Source organism: Pongo abelii, chromosome 18, assembly GCF_028885655.2.
Source record: "Pongo abelii isolate AG06213 chromosome 18, NHGRI_mPonAbe1-v2.0_pri, whole genome shotgun sequence".
NCBI lineage: Eukaryota > Metazoa > Chordata > Mammalia > Primates > Hominidae > Pongo > Pongo abelii.
In genome coordinates, this window is record NC_072003.2 from 26318326 (window position 1) to 26343728 (window position 25403).

The window sequence follows — 25403 nt, forward strand, 5'->3', positions numbered from 1 at the left end:
GAGGTTTAATTGACTCACAGTTCCATATGGCTGGGGTGGCCTCAGGAAACTTACAATCATAGTGGAAGAGGAATCAGGCACTTTCTTCACAAGGCGGCAGGAGAGAGTGCGAGTGTGTGAAGGAGGAGCTGTCAAACACTCATAAAACCATCAGATCTCATGAGAACTCACTATCATGACAGCATAGGGGAAACCACCCCCATGATCCAATCACCTCCCTCCCTCCACAGGTGGGGATTACAGGTCCCTCCCTCAAAATGTGGGGATTACAATCGGCAATGACATTTGGATGGGGACACAGAACCAAACCATATTGTTCTGCCCCTCCATCTGCAAGCTGAAGAGCAGGGAAGCCAATAGTGGCTCAGTCCGAGTCCCAAAACCTCAAAAGCTAGGAAGCCAACAGTGTAGCCTCCAGTCTGTGGCTGAAGGCCTGAGAAACCCTGGCAAACCACTGGTGTAAGTCCAAGAGTCCAAAAGCCAAAGAACTTGGAGTCTGATGTTCGAGGGCAGGAAGCATCCAGCACAGGAGAAAGATGAAGGCCAGAAGGCTCAGCAAGTCTGCTCATTCCACCTTTTTCCACCTGCTTTTTCTAGCCTTGCTGGTAGCTGATTGGATGGTGCCTACCCAGATTGAGGGTTGGGTCTGCCTCTCCAAGTCCATTGACCCAAATGTTAATCTTTTCTGGCAACACCTTCACAGACACACCCAGTATGCAAACAATACTTTGCATCCTTCGATCCGATCAAGTTGACAATATTAACTGTCACACCTAAAGTAGTGGCTCACTTGTTATGTCTTTGCTTAATAAATAAATAAATAAATAAATAATAAATGAATATTTGTCCCAGGCATTGTGGGAGATATTTCCCCATCTATTATCTTTTTGTAACTCCAATTTTTAATTTTATTTGAATAAGAGACATGGTCTCACTGTCACACAGGCTGGAGTGCAGGAGTGCAGTGGCGCAATCATAGCTCACTGCAGCCTCAAACCCCTGGGCTCAAGCAATCCTCCTGCCTCAGTCTCCCAAAGTGCTGGGATTATAGGCATGAGCCACTTCACCGGGCCCCACATGTGTTATCTAATTTAAAGTTTGCACACTCCTGAAATGTAGATAATGAAATATAGAGGCGTAGAGAAATAACTTGTTCATCTTATACAACTGAGTCTGTGTTCAGAGTTGGGATTTGAACCCATGTCTGCCTAGAAAGCCCATACCTTTCTAGCCAATTGCCTAACAACTAGAAATGAGATTTGAATACAAAGGAAGTCCAGAGCCCCAAATCTCTTCGTGACAAGCCTGCCAGTTCTCCTCGGCATCATTCTAGGCTTTAAAGTCTGTAACTCAGTGGTTTTAGACAATGATGATAAGATCTTGAGAGATGATAATTGTAGAAACATGCTATTTCTTTGACCCCATTTCCTCCCAGCCCCATTATCTTTTATCTATGTGCTGAAATTTCTCTCCTTTGGTGTTTCAGGATAGGGTTTCACCTTGATTTCCTAATTTAGTTTAGTGTTAGTTTATTCTGGCTAAACTTTTAGTTCCTTTTGGCCAGTATGGCCTTAACAGATTCTGATATTCTAAGTCTTAAGAAATTAATGTAGGCCGGGTGCGGTAGCACACACCTGGAATCTCAGCACTTTGAGAAGCTGAGGCAGGCAAATTGAGCTCAGGAGTTCGAGACCAGCTGAGGCAACATGACAAAACCCCATTTCAATAAAAAATACAAAAACTAGCCCAACATGGTGGGCATATGCGCTTGTAGTCCCAGCTCCTCCAGGGGCTGAGGCAGGAGGGTTGCTTGAGCCCTGGAGGTCGAGGCTGCAGTGAGCTGTATTTGTATCCCTGCACTCCAGCCTGGGTGACAAAGTGAGACCCTGTCTCAAGAGAGAAAAAAAAAAAAGAAATTAATGTAGCTTCAACAGTAAATACAAGTCATGCACTGGCTACTGCCTAAGCATTTCCTAAAGGCCTGGTGTGTGCAGACACCCAGCTAGGCACTGGGGGTGTAGTGGTGAACGACACAGACGTGGTCCCTAGCCGTGAGGAACTTAAGGGACTTCCAGCCTAGTTGGGAGAGATGAAAAAGATAAAATATTTTTCAGTAGTGGCTTGGCTGCTGCAAGGTTGATTTAATGTAGGTAATTGAGACAAAGTTTATATAATGTCATCCTATAGCCCATTAAAACAGAAAAAAAAAGTGTAATGAGGTTGGTGTTCATAAATACCAAATTGGTGTTTCTGTATGAAGGGCAATGTTAATATCTATTGCTAGAGTAATCACATTCACATGCTGACATGTTTGGCTTACAGCCAGAACGGTCAGGAAATTAAGCTGTTTATTTTCTGCCCTCTTGATAAAAGTCACCCTTTTACAACATAATTAAGCAGAATGCCAAGCCATAGCTTTCAGCTATAAACACTGCTTTTAACATTAGGTAAGTAAGCTCATCCGGGGAGGGTTTTTTTTTCTTTTTTTTTTTTTTTTTTTTGCCATTGTAATTAACCTCAGTAGGATGAGCAGCTGTTTCATATTGCTCAAGCTGCAGGTAGCCTTGTTTCATTCTGAAGTAAGCTTCAGATACGTGGTTGATTGCATTACCCCCAGCTACTGCTTAAGACCAAAGTAGGTTTTTCTCCACCCTTCTAAGTATTCATTTTCTTGAATTCTGGGAACTTTGTTTCTGATAGGATCTAGAGCTATGGACATTTGTCCTTGGAATCCTTGGAGGCTTCTTTTGGGATCAGTGTAATTCCTGATTGAAGCCCAGTGCATGCATCAGAGAAGGCACTTCTTGACCCTTTTCTTCTCTGAGGTTAGGCTTCAGCTGTCTTAGAATGAGGCTGATTGAGGGTCTCCAGAAGGTCAGTACTAGTAAGATCTGAAGACTTAAGATTTTGCCCAATGTGAGCTGGTCCTTAAAAAGCAAATCCTTTGTATTCCTTTCTGAAGTCTTGCTGAATGCTGTTGTAGCAGCCAGGGTTCCTCATTGCAAAAAACAGAAAACACTTCTGTTAATGCCATGAATTTGGGATACTGAGTCTGACAGAATCTCCCAAAAGGCTGGAGAAGCAGGCTTGGAAAATGGTGAGAGAACCAAGAGCTGTGTGTAACTACCCCTAGCAACTAGAAGCTCCTGTCACTCTTTTGCATCTCCTCCTCCAGGTTCAGTGACCCAGGTGGGAGTGTCAAGTGGCTGGATCTCACTCACAGGTCCGTGACCTAGCTGCTGGAGGTGAGGACATGGGGGAGGTTGGAGCAAGTGAATAATTGGTCTTTTTAGCTTCCTTCAATTTGGGGGTTTCGGGGGTTAGTGCTCAAGATGTAGTCCTCTTCCCACCTGCCAGGGACTTGGAAGCTGCATGGTTGCCCATCTTGTTTCTTTCCCTATCCCGCATTGCCCTAAGGTAGGGAAACCTAGCTGTCAAATCCCTTTAAACCAACCTACTCACTGCATACACATCTTACAGTTAATTAAAGCATGCCTAATTGCCCAATGTTTTATACAGAATTATTTGCTCAACTAATACTGCATAAGGGTAGAGAATTAAAATGAAAGGCTTTATGTTTAATATGGTCTATTAACTGTGGAGGGCACTGGAAATTGCCAGGCAGGTATAATAGAAAGTAGGTCATTTATTCATCACTTAGTGTAAGTGGTTTTTTCTTTCCTAGTAACAGCCATTCATTTTATTTGAAACTAATCTATTTTTAGAATCCTAACAGCTGGTTCCGATTATCAATGTTTTTTAGCCTCTGTCACACCAAGAACTTCAGAAACGTCTCAAAAACATTATATAATGTCTACTAATATACTGCTATTAAGAAACATCTTGCATACCTTCTTCAGTATGCAAAGGACATTCATACCATGGAGATGAACATCTTTATTAAATAAAGGCTGGGCCGGGCACAGTGGCTCATGCCTATAATCCCAGCACTTTGGGAGGCCAAGGTGTACAGATCACCTGAGGTCAGGAGTTTGAGACCAGCCTGGCCAACATGGTGAAACCCCATCTCTGCTAAAAAAAAAAACAAAATTAGCCAGGCATGATGGCACATGCCTATAATCCTAGCTACTTGGGAGGCTGAGGCAGGAGAACCACTTGAACCTGGGAGGCAGAGCTTGCAGCGAGCCAAGATCACGCCACTGCACTCCAGCATGGGTGACAGTGAGACTTCATCTCAAAAAAAAAAAAAAAAAAAAAAGGCTGAAGCCTGGTTTTGGTTCAAAAAGAATCAACAATATGAACCCATAAAATGAAATACCTCACAATAAAGCCAGAAATAATATAGTCCCTTTAAACCCCTAGTTTTACTGATATATAATTTTTTCCCTCTTCAGGTGATGTTCTGATTAATGTTGGCCCTGCCAATGTGTTAGGATATACTCTTCGAGAATTTTTACAGCTTTTGCAACATATCACCATTGGAACAGTGCTACAAATCAAGGTTTACCGAGATTTTATTAACATTCCTGAAGAATGGCAAGAAATATATGATTTAATCCCTGAGGTCAAATTCCCAGTAACAAGGTAAATAGTTCATTTTAGGAACTCTTCGTTATAATACAGAATCCCAGGGCCTGTGAGGCATAGATGGTTTAATGTGACAATTATCAAATGATAAGGATCATGACAGGAGGACTGGTGACACTGTCAGAGTAATTTCCTGGGTTTCTGGTATTAGATCTGTAGAATCTAATATGAGAAAGCATGATAAAGTCAACTTGGAGTTAAAAAACAAGTCATCAGTTGGGAATTTTGTCCCCATTCCTACCTGCATGGTGCCCCTCCTTCCTGAGTCAGCCCTTAAAATGCTTCTTGTGGGCCAGGTGTGGTGGCTCATGCCTGTAATCCCAGCACTTTGGAAGGCTGAGGCGGGTGGATCACGAGGTCAGGAAATCGAGACCATCCTGGCCAACATGGTGAAACCCCGTCTCTACTAAAATTACAAAAATTAGCTGGATGTGGTGGCGCGTGCCTGTAATTCCAGCTATTCTGGAGGCTGAGGCAGGAGAATCGCTCGAATCAGGGAGTTGAAGGTTGCAGTGAGCCGAGATCGCGCCACTGCACTCCAACCTGGAGATAGAGCGAGACTTTGCCTCAAAAAAAAAAAAAAAAAAAGTGCTTCTTGCAAATCCTATTTTCTTTTGCATATTCAACTTTTTGTTCTCTGGGTCCTTCCCAATAACATCTAAGCCTTTTTAAACTTCTCCCATCTTGGCAAATCCTATCTTCAGTCCACTCTCCTCTCCCTACCCTCTTAAGCCACTGGAGTCTTTTGCATCCCCTCCCAACTTGCTAAAAGCTGTATTAGACACCTCCGTTTCCTCGAGAGATGCCACTTCCCAGACACTCCTCCACCCACTTCAATCTAGGCTTTGCTTTCATCGCTTGGCTGAGTCCTTTTCCCAGGGCCACCCATAGCCTTCACACTTCTGATCCCACTAGATTCTTCTGTCTTTATCTTGCTTGGCTTCTGAGCAGCATTAGACACTCAACAATTTCCACCCACTCTCTTCCTGAAATAGCACTTCCCAGGCTTCTGTGACACCACACTCCCCTGATTTTCCTGTTACCTCTGGCCGTTTCCTCTTGGTGTCCTTTCTCCTAGCCAGTTTCATTGATGCCTGTGATTTCTATGACTATCCACATGCTAATTACTTTCAAATTGTATTATCACCAAAACTGTATTTTTTTTTTCTTGGAGACGAGGTTTTGCTCTTGTCGCCCAGGCTGGAGTGCAGTGGCGTGATCTTGGCTCACTGCAACCTCTGCCTCCCGGGTTCAAGTGATTCTCCTGCCTCAGCCTCCAGGGTAGCTGGGATTACAGGCGCATGCCACCACACCCAGCTAATTTTTGTTATTTTTAATAGAGACGAAGTTTCACCATGTTGGCCAGGCTGGTTTAGAACTCCTGACCTCAGGTGATCTGCCTGCCTTGGCCTCCCAAAGTGTTGGATTACAGGCATGAGCCACCAAGCCTGGCCAGAATGATCTTTTTGTAATGCAAATCTGATCCTGGCATGTTCCTGCAAAAAATCTCTTAAGATTTTTTGTTCTTTGGATAAATGTCAAAATCCTCACATTGGCCAATAATGCTCTATGGGGTTCAGCTGGCCTCTGCAAACCATTCCAACTTCAACTCATACTGCTTTCCCCATCCTTCTCTAGCCCCCTTTAGCTTCCAGCTCTCTGCCTTTTGTTTTGCCTCAGGGTCTTTGCACTTGCTCTTCTCTGTCTGCAACATGTTTGTAACTTTGCTCTTCAGTAGTCACCCTTGAAGGCTCCAGTGTAACTTCTCCAAGGGGTCTTCCTAGAAACAGGTCCACCTGACATATGCTCTCACAGCTCGCTCCTTCACATTTATCCCAATTTTAATGAAATAATCTGTGTAATCAGTTGTTCACTGTGTTTCCCTGGGAGAATGTGAACTCCATGAAGGCAGGGACTGAGTCTGTCTTGTTTTGCTAAAATTGCCCTAGGACTTTCATGTGGTCAGTGGTTCATTTGTTTTTAATTTTTAATTTTAAAAGTCTTATTTTTGAGACAGGGTCTCACTGTGTCACTCAGGCTGTAGTATAGTAGCACGATCACAACTCACAATCAAATCCTACTCAGCGACTCCTACACTGGAGGGCACAACTCTAAAAGCCTGGGCTTATCTGATTACATAACAACTATGTTCTAAGCATTTTCATTACATGGAGGAGTTTTGAGATCCAGAATATTAAATTCTAAGGATGGTAGATTGACCATTCAAAAGCAAAGAAAGGACAGAACAGTACAACTTAAGTATGAGGCGAAAACTCACAAACTTAAAAGAACAATACCAAGCACCTGCTGATTCCCTTTCTTAATTAGGCAAAGTACCCATATCTAAGGCATTTTAGTAACTTATGTGTAACGGGGCAGGGAAAGAAGAAGGAAAAAGCTGCTTTCACAAAGCTAGTATAACCTTTTCCAGGAGAAAATGGCAGTGGGTATACACACTGGGGAAATTCTCCATGTAACGCTCTGGGTAGGCCAAGTGGTATAGAAAGTTTGTTTCCAGCCAACCCTGACCTCTGCAGGGTTGTGGCTTTATTACCTAATGACAATTTACCTGTCCTTATGGTTACCTAACCATCAGAGTTGCCAAGGATTCCCCCTGCAGTCTGAAAAAAAAGGTATTAATACTTGGATTTAAAAAAAAAATTCATGTGCTGTTCAGGAAGACCTAGGTGTGTCTGAAGGCAAATTAGACAAAGAAAATCAGTATTTAAGACTAGTGGCTCTCAGTAAAAATTACTCGTTATCAACTGTTTATTACTGGAAGAGATAAACTTTTGGAAAAGCCATTCAAATTCTTGGAAGCAAACACAACAGGCAGACCGCCAAGGTTATTAGTGATAACACCAGAAGTCTTAACAGGTTGGCAGGGAAGAAACCTATTTCCTTTTAGCAGGGCAGAATGTACCAGAGATTGGTAATCACAAAGATCTAGTTTTGGTTCTGCTGGGCAACAGCACCAGGATGAGGGAAAGCAGGTGACAGAGCATTCATTCTGGAAAGTTAAAGCAAGCACAGGTACTGTAGGCATTAGGAAAGTTCAGAGACCTGGAGGTGCTAGCAGGCAAGCACCACCTAGTTTCAACAATCAAGAAAGTCAATAATTGGAGAAAGTTAAAAACAACAACAACAAAAACCTGGCTGGGCACAGTGGCTCATGCCTGTAATCCTAGCACTTTGGAGGCCAAGGTAAGGATTGCTTGAGGCCGGGAGTTTGAGACAGGCATGGGCAACATAGGGAGATCTTGTTTTAAAAATAAATAAATAAATAAAAATAAATAAAAATTAGCCAGGTGTGGTGGCATACAGCATACACACCTGTAGTCTCAACTACTCAGGAAGCAGAGGCCAGAGGGTCACTTGAGCCCAGGAATTCAAGGTTGCAGTGAGCTATGATTGTGCCACTGCACTCCAGCAAGGGTGACAGAGCAAGACCCTCTCTAAAAAAAAGACTCGAAGACTTACTAATGACTAGGATGTTGAAGATCCTTAAGGCCCACTATTTCCTGACTTCCTGACTCCTCTGGAAATCAGTAATGTTGTGTTAATGCCACGTGAGCCACAAGAATAGAGTTCTCAGGAGATGGCCAGGTTGAACCTGTCACTTTAGCTGCAGTGAAATTAACCTACCCTTTAACACCTCCTAATGTTCTGGTCAGTAGCCTAGTATAAGTCTGTGCAAAACTTTTTAAGGTATGGTGAAGTAATTTAAGAGAGAATTTGATTTCCATTTAGAAATGGAAAAAGATTTCAAGATAATTTAAAAAAGAGAAACATTTCAATGACACAGAAAGGTAGTGCTAAAGCTAAATTGTATCTTTTATGAGTCAAAGCAAGTTATAAGGCATCTTGTTAGGGGACCATAAATGTTTAGACATGAAGAATCTATTTTATTCACTATTCTTTTCATTTCAGCACACCAAAGAAAATTGAGCTGGCAAAAGATGAATCTTTCACAAGCAGTGATGATAATGAAAATGTAGATTTAGATAAAAGACTTCAATATTATAGATATCCGTGGTCAACTGTGCATCACCCTGCAAGGAGACCAATATCCATCTCCAGAGACTGGCATGGATATAATAAGAAGAACCATACTATTAGTGTAGGAAAAGACATTAATTGTGACGTGATGATTCACAGAGATGACAAGAAAGAAGTGAGGGCCCCTTCTCCATACTGGATAATGGTGAAGCAAGACAATGAAAGCTCTTCCTCCTCTACCTCCTCTATCTCAGATGCATTTTGGCTGGAAGATTGTGCCCAAGTTGAAGAGGGTAAAGCCCAACTGGTATCAAAGGTTGGTTAGCAAATCTGTGGTCATACGAGCATTTATCTTGCAGACACCCAAGTTTTGTGCCTCACCAGGCACAAGTTTGCTATACTTATCAAGAACTGTCTGTAGACTCACCAATTCTCTTCTCTTATGACTGCATTATAAAGCCTTTAGAGATGATCTTCAACAGGATTATCTAAAGACTTCCCTGGGTTTTTGCAGGCCTCGCAAATCTTATTTTCAAAATAAGACCCTCCTTTCTGAGAAGAATTTCTTTCTTTTAGAAAATGCAGTAGAGAAATCCAATATCAGAATGTCTGAACATAGTAGAGAATGTCACTTTATGTAAACACCACATTTTTCTTTAAATATTTAGTTTCTCTCTTTTTTTGGGTAAACTTCAAGTACTATAATCAAAATAACTAAGAGACATAATTCTTTGGCTAGTTATTCACATTAGAATTCTTTTTTTCCCCCTTTTCAGCCCTCCTTTTACTGTAAATGTTGAATTGAGAGTTAATTATTTGGAAGAGACAGGATAGTAACAGATAAGGGAGAGACAAGAGATGAGAGAAAAACAAAACTCTGTCAGTGAAGATAAATCAGACATAAAAAAATGAATGAATGGGAATATAGGATATGATTGATAGGAAATGTATGTTTTTTGGAAATAATTTTATTGCATAAAAGGCAAAACAGGGGTAAAAACCAGACCATTTAGCTGTTGATACCCAAAATGACAAATTTTGAACTTACTTTCATCTTAAAAGCCACCAATAGTAATCTGGCACTATTTACCCCAATAGCCACTTAGCCTTAATTTTAATAGTTTCTGATGCTTCTATACTCAGTAATTATATTCCTGTCTCCTTTAAAGCATCTAAAAGATATCAGCACATAATAAATACTTGTTGATTAACTCATTGAGAAAAACGTAAGAAAAACACTTAAACAGAATGTTTTATTGACTTTAGGTCAGCTGGGAATAATTACCTGCATTTATGCCTTATTTTTACCTCACTGGAAAAAAGACAAATGTTGTATTAGAGACTTCTGACTTTCATGTGTTTGCTGCTCTGGGCTGAGAGAATGTTCAGCTCTCTCCTGTAATGTGTGCGTCAGTATTACAACTCATCAACAAAAGGTGTATGTCCCAAATTTCCACTTGCTGCCATTGACTTCTGGCCAGAAACAAACTTCTTTGCAGCCTTTAAAGAAACAAACAAAAGACAAAATTAACAAAAATAAAAATATATATCATCAAGCAGGTGAACTTATTTTGTCATTTCAAGAATTTATGGATAGGACATTCTTTTTTTTTTGAGATGGAGTCTTGCTCTGTCACCCAGTGTGGAGTGCAGTGCTGCGATCTTGGCTCACTGCAGCCTCCGCCTCCCAGGTTCAAGCAATTCTCTGCCTCAGCCTCCCAAGGAGCTGGGATTACAGGCATGTACCACCATGCCCAGCTAATTTTCGTATTTTTAGTAGAGACGGGATTTCGCCATGTTGGCCAGGCTGGTCTCAAACTCCTAGCCTCAAGTGATCCACCCACCTCGACCTCCCAAAGTGCTGGGGTTGCAGGTGTGAGCCACCAACCCGGCCTTGGATAGGACATTCTAAGCCAGCAATTACTATAATAGCTGTTGTGAAAATTAACTAGGAGATGGCTGGTGCTTTAATATGTGACAGTGTGGGAGGAAAAGCTTAGCTGTTTCTCTGAAAGTTCCATTGTATGTGTAATGAAGCAAGCAAGAGCAACGCTTTGGTAAGAGGGTAGCTGTTCAAAGAGAGATAAGGAAAACAACACTGACACTGTCAAACAGAGTAGTGTGGCTTCAGGCAGGGATATACTTTCCTGTTTCGGTATTACAATGGCAAATAGTCTGGGTCAATAAAAATACATTGATTGTTAACTTAAAAGTAGAACTTTATACCCTAGAGGATCCTTTATGCCACTATTTCCAAGTTCAAAGGCTGGTTAAGTGTAGTATCATGAGTCAGGTGTAGGTGAAGCAGCAGCCCCCATATTCTGTCAGGCCAGCTTATCTTATTACTATGAAGGAGAGGTGGTGGTGGAAGCAGTTGGGTTGGGACGCACATAATGATAGGATATAAGATGAAGACAGCCATTTAAAAGAGTACGAAATGGGCCGGGCGTGGTGATTCACACCTGTAATCCCAGCACTTTGGGAGGCTGAGGTGGGCGGATCACGAGGTCAGGAGATCGAGACCATCCTGGCTAACACGGTGAAACCCCGTCTCTACTAAAAATACAAAAAATTAGCCGGCCGTGGTGGTGGGCACCTGTAGTCCCAGCTACTCGGAAGGCTGAGGCAGAAAAATGGCGTGAACCCGGGAGGCGGAGGTTGCAGTGAGCCGAGATCGCGCCACTGCACTCCAGCCTGGGCAACAGAGCGAGACTCCGTCTCAAAAAAAACAAAAAACAACAAAAAAGAAAGAGTATGAAATGATGACTGGGGCCAAGTGAAACCAAGTCAGGGTTACTATCTTAAAATAGCCTTGTCTCTTTTTTATTTGAGGCAGGGTCTCACTCTGTTGCCCAGCCTGGAGTACAGTGGCATGATCTCGGCTTGCTGCAATCTCTGCCTCCCAGGCTCAAGCCACCTTCCCACCTCAGCCTCCTGAGCTCCTGAGTAGCTGGGACTACAGGCGCATGCCACTAAGCCTAGCTAATTTTTGTACTTTTTTGTAGAGACGGGGTTTTGCTACATTGCCCAGTCTGGTATTGAACTCCTGGGCTCAAGCAATCTGCCCACCTCAGCCTTCCAAAGTGCTGGGATTACAGGCATGAGCCACTGTACCCAGCTTGGCTTTCTATTTTTTATTTTTTCTTATCCCCACTGTCCCTATACAAGGTAGACCTGTTGGTGAGAAGATGGCTGAGACATCTACAATGGAAAGCAAGTTGGCAAGTTTAATGTAGAAAATGGGGAAAACCCACTTACTCTGGATTAATTCTGTAGATCATGTGCTTGTTAGGCACAGTAGGGAACACAAAGAAGTACATGACATAGTCCTTGCCCTCAAAACAGCTCAATCTTGTAGGGAACAAAAATATATGTGAAAAAAAAAATTAGGAAGAACAGGAGAATGTCCTAGGCTGAGAAGAGTAAAGAAAATCTTAAGATGCTGGATGGTGAAATATTGGTAGGACTGAAGAGGAAAAATAGCAAACTTCACTATTTAGGTTGGATCATATGAAACTGCTAATATTTGACTCTTCTTTACCTCTAGTCATCTAACATAAGCCTATTTTATAAACTACCATTAGTTTAACCTAACGTTTGATACGTTAGGTGTATTAAATGCACTTTTGACTGCCATCTCAGTGGATGGCAGCCCTCTTGTCATCAGAGTTTAACCTAATGGTAGTTTATTTGAAGGAGGAAGATACATACACTCAAGCTCACAAGGAAGCTTGTTGCAGATCTTATGGGAATGAGCCCTCCTGCCTCCACATTAAGTAGATGAGCACCAAACATGAGAATAATACACTGCCCAAGGACGCTTATGCATCCTTCTGAAACTGGATCATTAAGGTTAAGTTCTCTGTTGTTAAATCGTAAGTTTTCATTTACTTACATTTATGATATCAGTGTTAGCCACTGAATCAATCTGCTGAAGGACTGTGGATGGTGGCATGTAAGAACCAGCAACTAGAGCCTGGGACCCAACTTCTTCCAGGAAACACTCAGAAGACTCCACTGACATTAGGTATCCAGCTTTCAGCTTGTTCCTGTCCAATAAAAGGCAGAAGTCAGTTTTAGAGAGCAAGGCAATTATTTTTTTTTTTCTGAGTGGTGGCGGGGGGCTGTGAACATCAAAGCTTTATTTAATGGATAGAGTAACAGCGTGTCTCCCTCTTCCTGAAATCCCCAAGAACGCCGCTCCCTTCTCTGGAATATGATACTAAAACATTAAGTCTGAAGGGAAGAAGTTTCTTCAGGGTTGCCAGAGTGTCCAATTGAGGGCCCACTTTGGCCTCCATTTGTGGGTCCATATGCTGCTACAGATTTGAGTGAGACAGCTGGAGAGCTCCCTAATGCTTCCCAAGGCCTCTGGATCCGGTTGTGCAATCTGGATCCTCTGCACGTCACTGGCCAGTCGCAACATGCTCTTTCTCCTGCCCACTGGCACAGTGAGGAAGATCTCTCTGCTGTCAGTGAGAAGGCTGCCATCCACTGAGATGGCAGTCAAAAGTGCATTTAATACACCTAACGTATCAAACATCATAGCTTGGCCCAGGCTACCTCATATGTGCTCAGAACACTTACGATATCCTGCGGTTGGGCAAAAGTCATCTAACATAAGCCCATTTTATAAGGAGGCATTGATTATCTCATGTACTGCATATCACTAGACTAGGAAAAGATCGAAATTCAAGGTATAGTCACGTACTACATAATGACATTTTTGGTCAATGATGGACCACATATATGATGGTGGTCCTGTAAGATTATTAGGGAGCTGAAAGATTCCTATTACTTACTGACAACATAATGTTGTAGTGCAATTTTAAAAAAATAAATTTAGCGTAGCCTATGTTTACAGTGTTTAGTGTCTACAGCAGTGCACAGTAATGTCCCAGGCCTTCCCATTTACTCACCACTCACTCACTGACTCACTCGAAAGCAGGAGCTTTCGGTCCTGCCACCTCCATTCATGGTAAATATCCTATACTGGCATACAATTTTTTATCTTTTGTGCTGTATTTTTACTGTACCTTTCCTATGTTTAGATGCACAAATACTTACCTTTGTGTTATAACTGCCTACAGTATTCAGTACTATAGTACACGCTATACAGGTTTGTAGCCTAGGAGCAATAGACTATACCATAGAGCCTATGTGTGTAGTAGGCTATACCATCTAGATTTGTGTGAACACTGAGGTTCACATAGTGATGGAACCACCTAACACCACATTTCTCAGAACGTATCCCCATTGTTATGTGACCCATGACTGGAAGCTGAAATTGCGATGGTTTTCCTCCATAGTCAAGTTGAAAAATTGTAGTTGATCCATGGCAAGTTGGGGACAGTGCGTATTGTAAACCTACCTTTTGGCTGCTAGAGTGTGAAGACCAGGGATCTAGAAAAGCCTTCTGTCAAACCAGGGTGTCAGGCCTGTAGTTGGTGTCACCACAGACAACTCCACCTGGCCCACAGCTGGGGTCACAGTGTTATAAAGGTCACAGTCTTGACCTTTTCCTTGTCTGAACTGGGTTCTCTTCTTGGATGGAGGATACCGTTCAATGCTTATAGTTTGAAGATTCTCATGTTTATTTTCTTCTTATGCTATCGTTTCACTTGTATTACCTGTGAGTTTTGGCAGGTTTCGGGGTTGTCTGAAGAGCTTCTGCTGTCTGTTTATTTCTGTGATATCCACTTCAGCTGTTGCTGCCTCTTTTAGGGCCTGTTTCCACCAAGGGTGAAGTAGTCAAGCCAGTTCCTCTTACACAGTGAAACAGGGCAATTTTAAGGTATGTGCCCCGAAACTCAACGTGTTTTTGGTAAACAGGCAAACTAACAACTTACAGTGCTAATGGCCTCCATTCTATTTCTTCAGTTCACCAAGTACTGTACTGTTTAAGTTACTATTTGGAAAGCTGTCAGGACAAAACTATACTGAAAACTCCACAGATTGCTTTTTGATTTGGGACCAGAACTTAGATCTAGGTAAAATTATTTTAATGTAAGGTTTTAATTAGTGAAGCAACTCCTGCCTCTTGCTGAGATTTGTCTCAGTGAGCATAGGGTATGATGGAAAAGGCAGGTGGGGAAGGGCAGTACAGGTCTTGTAAGCAACAGCAGCTTAAATATGGGCACAAAAGCATCCACTTGAAATAAAACAATCCAATTCACAATTCTCTCAGAAACTTATTACTTATAGACATGGTGTTTGATAAGACAGTCGAGTTATTTGAACCTCAAACTATCATCCTTTAACACTCTACAGAAAGACTTCCATTTAAACATAATTACAATTTAATGCTGCAGTCTTACCACGTTGTCAGCTTAATTAAAAAATGATTTTACCTGCAATAAACTACCAAGAGGTTATTAGTGTGTCCTTTCAGCAATGACACCTCACCTTCTCTCTTTCACTCAGGAAGAACTTACAAGAAAAAGTATCAACTCCATCAAAATGGCAGAAAACATACCTTGACATTAATAATCAAAATTCTACTTTCTGCATATTACCATACCTTGTAAGAACTGTTACACTTATTAAGAAAATATATTTTCTTAAATAAATTAGATTTGAAAAACTTAGGTTTTTCTTAAGTAAATCCAGTGTTTCAATGTATTCTCATCATGTTTTGTTTCTGGTACAATCAAGCAGCCCTGCATCCTATCGATTCTTGGTTCTATGTATACAATATTTAATAAATTGTGTTGTACTTATACAAGAGATGCAACTTTGTAGTGTGCTCAGCATAACAAAACTAACAATACTAATGGGAACAGAAATGACCAAAAGGTTGTTCCATCCTGGGTTGTAATTCTCCCTGTCATGCTTCCCCTGCGGGCAATACTAAATGATCATAACGACCACCGGAGTTGCAAGATTCACATTTTGAATTGTTCTAAGTAGATGGAGTCAAACTTAAATGTCTTAAGCTGCTGTATGAAAATGCAGGTTGATTTCCAACTTTGTCCCACGTCTGTCTCTTTTAGAGAAACCCTCGAACTACTAATGAATTAGGAGTGTTGATAGCACTTTCAATCTGGACAGTGGGGATTTATAAATTGCCAAATAGCAGACAAGTATTTTAGTCTTTCTTATAAAACAAAACAAAATCAGATCTTTTTTGGGTATAAGTAATGAAGAAAGAAACTATTGTAGAATAGGTACTCTTATATACTGGTGGTGTGATTATAAACTGGTACAATCCCTTTAGATTTGTGACTTAGAAATATATATATATATATATATATATATATATATATATATATATATTTTTTTTTTTTTTAAAGAGACAGGGTCTTGCTCTGTTGCCCAGGCTAGTGTGCAATGGCGTGATCTTAGTTCACTGCAGCCTCAAACTCCTGGGCTCAAGCAATCTTCCCTCTTCAGCCTCCTGAGTAGCTGGGGCTACAGGCACACACTACCATACCTGGCTAGTTTTAAATATCTTTTTGTAAAGACAGCGTCTTGCCACATTACCAAGGCTGGTTGAACTCCTGGCCTCAAGCGATCCTCCTGCCCCAGCCTCCCAAAGTCCTGGGATTACGGGTATGAGCAACTGCGCCTAGTCAAATGTATTATTCAAACATACACACATACACACACTCTAACATGGAGCCTTTGGTTATAACTCTTAACTTAGTTGGGAATCTATACCAAGAAAGTAATATGAAATACAAAAATATTTTAAGCCCAAAGATATCTTTGTAACTGCAGAAAATGCACAAGTGTATTTTGACACACCAATGAATACTGTTTAAATTTTAGTAATTTGAATCAATGGAAACAGAATTATTGCTAGGGAAATCAGAGATCATTTTTGTCTTTTATTTGTAATTTTCAAACTTCTATAATAAGGATGCTATTTAAATAAGATAAAAAAGTATACGGATGGTCCCTAACTTAACTTATGATGGTTTGACTTATGTTTGTTTGGCTGGGTGACTGGTTTATTAGGGTATTAAATGCATTTTCGATATACGGATTTCTCAGGACGTTAACCCCAGTGTAAGTCAAGCAGCATCTATATATACAATATTAACGATTATGTTTAAAAATGCATGATCAATAAACTAAGAAAAATGTTAACAATTATTCTCTAATTTTGGTGGAGACGAGGTCTTGCTATGTTGCCCAGGCTGGTCTCAAACTCCTGGTCTCAAATGAAACACCTGCCTTGGCCTCCCAAAGTGCTGGGATTAGTGAGCCACTGTGCCTGGCCAAAATGTTAACAATTATATCTTTAGGTGGTAGGATATGGGTATGTTTCCCTTTTTATGCTTTTCTGTACTTCTCAGTCCTTATGAGCATAGATTGTAATATTGTTATAATCTGAAAAGAATACAACTTTCAAATAACAAAAACATAAAACACAGTTAATACTGAGACTTACTTGGCAGCTTGGACATCTGTGTTGGAAAGGTTTCCTTGAGCTATTGTTTTTACTTGATTATAGGCAGCCTTGATAACCTAGGACAGATAAGAAAAGTTGGTCATCTGTGGTCAGTACCAGAGTCTCTGCAGCACTGACAGACTTCTTTACCGAGGCAAAAACACAGATAGAAGGTTAGTTCCAGACAAACAGCACAGTGTCCATGCGGAATGCTGTCATCACTATGGATTCCTTATTCTTCCTATGTTCATAAAGCAGCTGTTTATACACAATCCTCCTGCCCCAGCCTCCCAAGAAGCTGGGACTACAGGTGCATGCTACCAGGCCTGGCTAATTTTTTAGCTTTTTTTGTAGAGATGTGTGGGCTCAAGTAATCCTCCCACCTTAACCTCCCAATGTGTTGGGATTATAGGTGTGAGCCACCACACCTGGCCAAACACATGGATTTCTAATCACCCATAAAGAACAAGCACCTTTAAAACTTCCCCAGACTCTTGCAGTGTCATGCCATTACTACTGCTATCTCTTACTGTTCACTAAGAAGAGAGTAGTAATCCATACACAGCCAATTTGTAAGGCTTGTCCACACTTGCTAAGCCAGAGTCAAGAAGGAATCTAATCCTTTTATGGTATTTAAAAAAAGAAAGAAAGAATAAAGTTCCAGGGATGTGGGTACTTGGTAAACATTTGTTGAATAAATAAATAAATCTGGCCATGATTTTCTCCATCTCAGTGCTGGCTGGGCCTGCTACTTATTTTTCCCTCTGATCACCTAAATTCTAGGACCTCCGTTTCCCCTTCATTTTAGCTGCCCATTTTCAGAGCCACACCCCAGACCTGATCATAGCCTAAATCTGCATACCTCTGAAGCCCTCAATTCTAAGACCCCGACCTCAGTCTTTAATCTCACTATCCTTATTCTTCCATTTTATCAAGATCTCTAGTTCCTTGACTTGTCCAGTCTTTCAATTTATCAGGCCCCCTCTGGCTTCACTTCTCTATTGGGCCTAGATCCCTGAATCATCCTTTTAATCACTCTTGCCAATGCTCCCAATTCCCTTGCTATCTCCTCACACTTCTGACCTGCCCACTTTGCAGGATTCCAACCTGGGATTAACCCTAATACCTACCTCCTCCATTTCTCCATTAGGCTTGTGAATGCAACTGAAGAAAAATTACATGACAGTCCTGACTGACTGTACTATGAATCTGTGGTCGCTGATTTCAAGGATACATCTACACTACAGCGAATACCCACTTTTTGTGTACCTCACTATTTGTCTGTCCCAAACTTCACTACTTTCTTTAAACTTTCCTCTCTTGTCTGTCAAAACATGACTTAGCCTCCTGCCTCACTGAGGAGGTACTTCCCCATCTTCCCAATATCTTCCAATATTAGCCTGTCTGTAAAGCTAAAAGGTCCACTTGTGTGCTGGATCCCACGTATTCCTTTCTCAGACTTGAGCCATTTATAATTTTCTATCTCCGATATCTACTTCGATCTTTTTGTTCAGTATGTCTCTTTCAACCTAATCTCTTAGTGTAAACTCTCCTAAAACAACCTGCTCCTTGAATGTCTAAGCTCCACTAGCCCATACCAACCTCTCATTTCTTACTTGTCATTCATTCCTTAATCACTACACATTTTAGCCAATTTCCACTACTCTAGTCAAAACTGTTAAGATCACCCATGATGTCCTAGCTTGCTGAAACTACCAGACTTCTCAGTGGTAATGAATGTTATTTCACTGTGGGCCAAAATGGTGTTAAACATACTCTCTTTCCTATCCTTCAAATATATCAGCTTCTCTTTTTCTTTCTGTTTACCTGGGCCATTTTTCTTAGCCACTTGCTCCTTAAATGGTGTTGTTTCCCAGAAATTGAGCTTTAGTTTTCTTTTCCTACAATCATTCATACATATCCCTGATTTCAACATAATCTGTATACTGAAGACTTGCAAATAAACATCCTGGCCTTCCCCTCTCCTGGGTTCTCAATTTAGATGTCTCAGAGCCAACTCAATGCAACTTGTCCAACCAGAACCAAAATATGAAGGAGGCAATTCTCTCCTCTTTCCTGGAAGCATTAGTATACATGTGTACATTTCCCTACAGCAGATAATGCTTCAATGATATCATACTATACAGAGCTCTGATAAGTCATTGCATTGCATTCAAACATTCCATATTTTAACTAAAAACATGTTCATGGTGGGGGGGGGGGGGCGGGGAATAACTTGTTCATGAAAGAAGTTTGGTGAGTTTGCAGCTTACATCTCCAGCAGCTGTGGCCTGGGAGATAGTATAAATCCCGAAGAGTCCAGAATCTGAGTAACTGGCATTAAATGCAGAAACCTGAAAGATAATGAGACTTTACTGTATGATATTCTACCAGGTAAAACAGGGCATGATTTCTTTAAGTTTGCCTTGAAAAAACTTGGACCTTCACAGTATAAACAAAATAGATTAATATTTTACTTAACCAGTTCTGTCAAGTGAAGTATTCTGTAAATAGGTTACCTCTTTCAGAACTATCATGGCTTTGTTTTTTCATTTAAATATTTCTAAAATGACTGCTCCCTTTCCTTTATGCTGGGTATTGTCTAACCTTCTTTAGATGATTAAAGGTTTATGCAAACACTAATCTGCAAACATTATTATTATAATATATATGGGCTTTGGCATTAGGCAGACCTGGTTTCTTCTCTCTGCTGTTGGTAGGGACTTTTTCACCAATTTACTTTCATTTCTCTTATACACTCATGTCAAAAAGTTAAGAGAAAAATTTCTGCTTAGTGGTCATTATCCAGATGTCCAAGGTATCAAGAGTTTAGCCTCTGAATAACAGGGATATTGCTATCTAGTTTGAGCAGAGCTTTTAGCTCTCTAGGGTGAACCCGATTTGCAGTGTTTATGTGGACCATTTACATAAAAATTATCTAAATTCTTATTAAAAATACAAACTTTCAGGTTCCCAAAATGGACCTACTGACTCAGGTCCCTGTGGATGTAGCCTGGGAGCCCAGATTTTTAACAAGTGTTCCAGGTGATTCTTCTGTACAATAAATTTGGAGAACCATTGGCTCAGTCCATGTAAAGCATAAGAATGGACTTCAATTTCTTTTATTTATTTATATATTTTTTTGAGACAGAGTCTCGCTCTGTCACCCAGGCTGGAGTGCAGTGGCATGATCTCGGCTCACTGAATCCTCCGCCTCCCAGGTTCAAGTGATTCTTCTGCCTCAGCCTCCCGAGTAGCTGGGACTACAGGCGTGTGCCACCACGCCCAGCCAATTTTTGTATTTTTAGTAGAGACGGGGTTTCACCGTGTTAGCCAGGATGGTCTCGATCTCCTGACCTCGTGATCCACCCACCTCGGCCTCCCAAAGTGCTGGGATTACAGGCGTGAGCCACTGTGCTTGGCCTGGACTTCAATTTCTTTAATTATAATTCTGAGGCCATCCTATTTATACTCTAAATTTCTGGCCAAGTTCTGAACTAGGAATTTCTATTAAATTACTTCATTGGATTAGGAGAGATGGGGGTTTCACCATGTTGGCCAGGCTGGTCTCGAACTCCTGACCTCAAGTGATCCGCCCACCTCAGCCTCTCAGAGTGCGGGGATTTTAGTTGTGAGCCACTGCACCCAGCCTCTCATTTTTCTTTTTAAATTTAATCTCAAGCGAATGAGTGAGTCTGTAAACAATTTCTTGGTGTTCATCTTGTCCACTTGGTTGGAAAACAAGGAATAGTGAGATTCAGGAAGTAGCCACAAGAACAGAAGGGGACAGAAGAAAATCTAGAAAAAAAGACTAGTTAGAATCTAGGGGAAAGTTTAATATCTACAACTTTATTCTAAAGGGAACGGATGTGTGGATTCCCTTTATTTCTAAGCATTCAATTCCTCTTTTTATATTACTAATGACAAGTAATAGACAAAGTGGAAAAGCCAGTGAGTTTTTGATAGGCCCTCAAAGATACTAAAATCAAGCCTGGCTATCTCTTCAATCATACAAAGATTTTCTGTGTGTTTGTCTTACATTTTAAGAGTAGATTATCAGAATTATATCTTAAATACTGAGCCTTTGAAAGCAAAAAGAGAGATACCAACTATTCAGACTCACATCAAATGGCTGCTGAGTTGCCTTGGCAACAGCCTGGTGCAGACGGCTGGTGGTGTTGCCGCCCCTCTTGACATGTGGCCCAGCACCGAGGACATGCTGGAGAACACTAAATGCATTTGCCTCTGCACTTCCCACAACAGCACTTTCTGCTACAAAAGCAGCATGGACAAGACTGTCTCCATTCTGTTCTCGGATTTCACCTGGGGCCAGGTTAAGGATAGAGAGAAGAAGAAAACGGCTTGTTCACCATTGGTTTCATTCTCCAGTATTTCCTACAACACAGTATTAACCCACGAGTCTTTTCTGCGGCTCGGTGCTTTCCCCTTGCCATCCTGTCCCCAAACACACACAAAACATATGCTCAAAATACAACACCCAAGCCATCCAATTCTGTGCTGAGACTGTTGAGTAGTAAATATTCAGGCCTATTCCACCTCGACATGCTATTCTAGTGGGGAAATGCCCTTCTGATAAATTAACCCTAACAGAATGAAATGCTTACCTCCACGGTATTTGGCCTTTGCACCAGATAAACCAAGCCCACCCCTCATGTTGAGAAACTGTTCAGCAACTTGCTTTAGAACAGGATGACTCACACCTGTTTAACAGAAGCAAAAACAAAGCTAGAACCAGAATTACTAAAACACAGTCATAAAATATTTTTTCCTTGTTTTAAAAATACGATTGTAAAATCCAAACACTACAAAATAAATAAGAGTCTTCCTGCTATAATGCCACACAGAGATACCCAATTAGAGTTTACTATTACTAAACTATTTACTATATACTTAGTATTACTATTCATCTAGAATTTTTTTCTGTGTAGTTAATATTATCCTCAATTTATTTCTAAAATGGTATCATTCTATTGATATTGTTTCTAACTTATCTTTCATAATTTACAAATTTCTAAGTGAGTAGTCTACATCAAATATTTAATGGTTATAAAGAATCCCTTTCTATGGCTGTACCACCATTTATTTGATCAATCCCCTCCTAATGGACGTTAGCATGTTTCTAATAGTTAGCTCTTAAAACAACATTGCATTGTCCATCAAAGAACACTATATCAAAAAAGTAAAAAGAGGACCCATGAAATGAAGGAAAATATTTACAGATAATATATCTGCTAACAGCTTGAGTATCCAAAATATATAAAGAACCTTTACAACTCAACAATTAAAAAAAAAAAATTAAAAAATGGGCAAAGACTTGAATAGACATTTCTCCAAAGCTGACCGGGCACGGTGGCTCATATCTATAATCCCAACAGTTTGGGAGGCCGAGGTGGGTGGATCACCTGAGCTCAGGAGTTCGAGACCAGCCCAGCCAACATGGTGAAACCCCATCTCTACTAAAATTACAAAAATTAGCCAGGAATGGTGGCACGCACCTGTAATCCCAGCTACTCAGGAGGCTGAGGCCGCAGAATAGCTTGAACTTGGGAAGTGGAGGTTGCAGTGAGCTGAAATTGCGCCACTGCACTCCAGCCTGGGTGACAGAGCAAGCCTCTGTCTCAAAAAAAACAAACAAAAAAAAAGTTATACAAATGGACAAAAAGCACATGAAAATATATTCAATGTCATTTGTCATTAGGGAAATACAAATCAAAACTACAATGACCGCTTCCCACCCAGTAGTACGTTCATAATCAGAAAGACAGACAATAAGTGTTGGTAAGGATGTGGAGAAATTGAAACCTTTGTGCATTGCTGGTGGGAATGTAAAATGGTGCAGCTACTTTGGAAAACAGTCTGGCAGTTCCCCAAATGGTTAAACAGAGTTACCATATGTCCTGGCAATTCTATTCTTAGACATAACCAAAAGAACTAAAAACGGGTGTCCTAAGAAAAATGTACACATGAATGTTTACATTTACGATAGCCAAAAGGTAAAAACAACCTAAATGCCAATGAATGAATAAACAAAATGTGGTAATGGGGTATTCTTGAGCCGTAAAAGGGAATAAGACATTGACACATGCTACAATATGGATGGACCTTGAAAACATGATGCTAAGTAAGAAAAGCCAGTTACAAAAGGCCACATATCGTATGACTCCATTTATAGGAAATGTCCAGAATAGTCAAATCTATAGAGACAAAGTAGATTATTGCTACTTAGGAGGCTGAGGTGGGAGGATCACCTGAGCCTAGGAGTTCAAGGCAGTGAGCTATGATTGTGCCACTGTGCTCCAGCTTGGGCAACAGAATGAGACCTCCGTCTCTTAAAAAAAAAAAAACAAAGTAGATTAGTGGATGCCACAGGCAGGGGGAAGATGAGAATGGGGAGTGGCTGCTAATGGGTATGGGGCTTTTGGGGGGATGATGAACACACCCTGAAATTAGGTAGTGGTAATAGTTGAATCTATTAAAAACCACAGAACTATTCACTTCAAAAGGGTGAATTTTATGGCATGTAAATTATATCTTAAGCTGTTATTTGCAAAACAAAACAAAAAATATTACAAATGATATTCTCATACAACTACTTTGTAAACTTGATCTAATGTTTCTGTAAGACAAATTCTTAAAAGTCACTGCATCTACGAGTATAAACATTTAGAATTTTATTTTTTTGAGACAGAGTCTCACTCTGTCGCCCATGCTGGAGTGCAGTGGCATGATCTCAGCTGACTGCAATCACTGCCTCCTGGGTTCAAGCAATTCTCCTCCTCAGCCCCCCAACAGCTGGGATTACAGGCATGTGTCACCATGCCTGACTAGTTTCTGTATTTTTAGTAGAGACGGGGTTTCGCCATGTTGGCTAGGCTGGTCTTGAACTCCTGACCTCAGGTGATCTGCTCACCTCAGCCTCCCAAAGTGCTAGGATTACAGGCATGAGCCACCATGCCCAGCCTAGAATTTTAACAGATATATTCAAAAAGATCTCCCAAAATGTTGTACTAGTTTATATTCCTACTAACAATTTGTGAGAGTGCCTATTACTCCATACCCTGGTTAATTCTGGGCAGAGTCAATCTTTTAATTTTGCCAATATCACAGATTAAAATTTTCTTAATTATTAGTGAGGCTGATCATTTAAAACAAAGATAGTTGGCTACACATATACAAACATATTTCTCCCATGAACTGTCTGTTCATGCCCTCTGCCTGTTTTTCTAGTAAGCTGTACTTCCTTTTAAAAAAGTTTGTAAAAGCTCTCTGCTTTGAGAAATTCACCTTTGTCACAGGTTTTACAAACACTGTAAAGAATTTAAAGCCAGTGGTTTACAAATTTAAATGTTGGATTCTGCCTTCCAAAACAAATGACTAGCAATTAAAATCCTATGATATATTGCCTGTCTGACATAAATAGAAGGCTGAACTTTTCAAATTTTGTTCAATCCTATGTTCACATAATTACAGTTTAAGGAACTGCTCTTAAGGAAGCAAACTGATAGGCAGGCAATACTCTAAACTTACCAAGTCCAATCAAAGCCATTCTTGCACTTGTGAAATGGTTCTGAACGAAGTAATGTAACTGAGGAAGTTAAAAACACTTATTAGGTTATATTAGCATAAATATAAAAAGCTGTAAAAACATAAAAGTACAGCTTGGAAGAAAATAAATACTTAGCCTTATAAGCTGCTGTAATGAACTACAAGGTACTAACTGAGGTGAATTACCCTGGGATTTTATTATAAAAATTATTGCTTAAAAGAACTAGAACCTAATTGTGGTCACGGTTGCACAACTCTGTGAATATAATGAAAACCACTGAATTGTGTACACTTTAAATAGGTTGTATACTATGGTGAATTACATCTCAACAAAGCTGTTATTTATAAAAGGAATAAAAAGAGGCTGGGTGCGGTAGCTCATGCCTGTAATCCCAGCACTCTGGGAGGCCAAGGCTGGCAGATCATTTGAGGCCACGAGTTTGAGACCAGCCTGGGCAACACAGCGAAATCCTGACTCTACTAAAAATGCAAAAATTAGCCAGGCATGGTGGTGCATGCCTGTAATCCCAGCTACTTGGGTGGCTGAGGCACGAGAATTGTTTGAACCCAGGAGGCAGAGGTTGCAGTGAGCTGAGATCGTGCTACTGCACTCTGGCCTGGGTGACATAGCAAGACTCTGTCTCAAAAAAAAAAAAAAGGGAATAAAAAGAAATTAGAGCATACATTGGCCTAAACTTGAAAAAGTGGACTATGATTTTTATTATAATGTAGCTTACGTAGTATATCAGGTTTCTTTTGTGTTTATATAGGTAGTAATGAAGCACTATTAACATTCTATAACAGGGCTAACAGAGTTTTACCACAACACCCTTCTCGTCCATCTTTGAAGCCAATCTCTACAAAGCTTTTCTGACCATGAAGTCATTGTCTGTAC

General features: G+C 40.7%; 2 protein-coding genes across 7 annotated transcripts in view; one reads left to right on the forward strand and one right to left on the reverse strand.

The window, feature by feature from the left end:
• The window catches only part of PDZD9 (PDZ domain containing 9), a 45777-nt gene that overhangs the window by 9991 nt on the left and 10383 nt on the right, over positions 1–25403 (forward strand). For 2 of the 6 annotated variants that reach the window (XM_002826214.3, XM_003778577.2), the window contains 2 exons: positions 4356–4545; positions 8479–9208. In XM_002826214.3, the coding sequence (XP_002826260.1) occupies positions 4356–4545; positions 8479–8872 (584 nt within the window). In that variant the 3' untranslated portion in view covers positions 8873–9208. Of the gene's footprint in view, positions 1–3175; positions 3224–4355; positions 4546–8478; positions 9209–14271; positions 15267–25403 lie in introns of those variants that run through there. The other 4 variants (XM_054533641.2, XM_054533645.2, XM_054533643.1 and 1 more) reach the window with 4 other exon arrangements.
• Positions 9782–25403, reverse strand: part of LOC100456655 (cytochrome b-c1 complex subunit 2, mitochondrial) — a 30319-nt gene continuing 14697 nt past the window's right edge. Inside the window, exons 8-14 of the mRNA XM_002826213.5 lie at positions 24491–24548; positions 21568–21663; positions 21066–21265; positions 19216–19296; positions 16943–17019; positions 12443–12596; positions 9782–10047 (exon numbers count right to left, since the gene is read on the reverse strand). Coding sequence (XP_002826259.2) covers positions 9964–10047; positions 12443–12596; positions 16943–17019; positions 19216–19296; positions 21066–21265; positions 21568–21663; positions 24491–24548 — 750 coding nt within the window. The 3' untranslated portion in view covers positions 9782–9963. The remainder of the gene's footprint in view (positions 10048–12442; positions 12597–16942; positions 17020–19215; positions 19297–21065; positions 21266–21567; positions 21664–24490; positions 24549–25403) is intronic.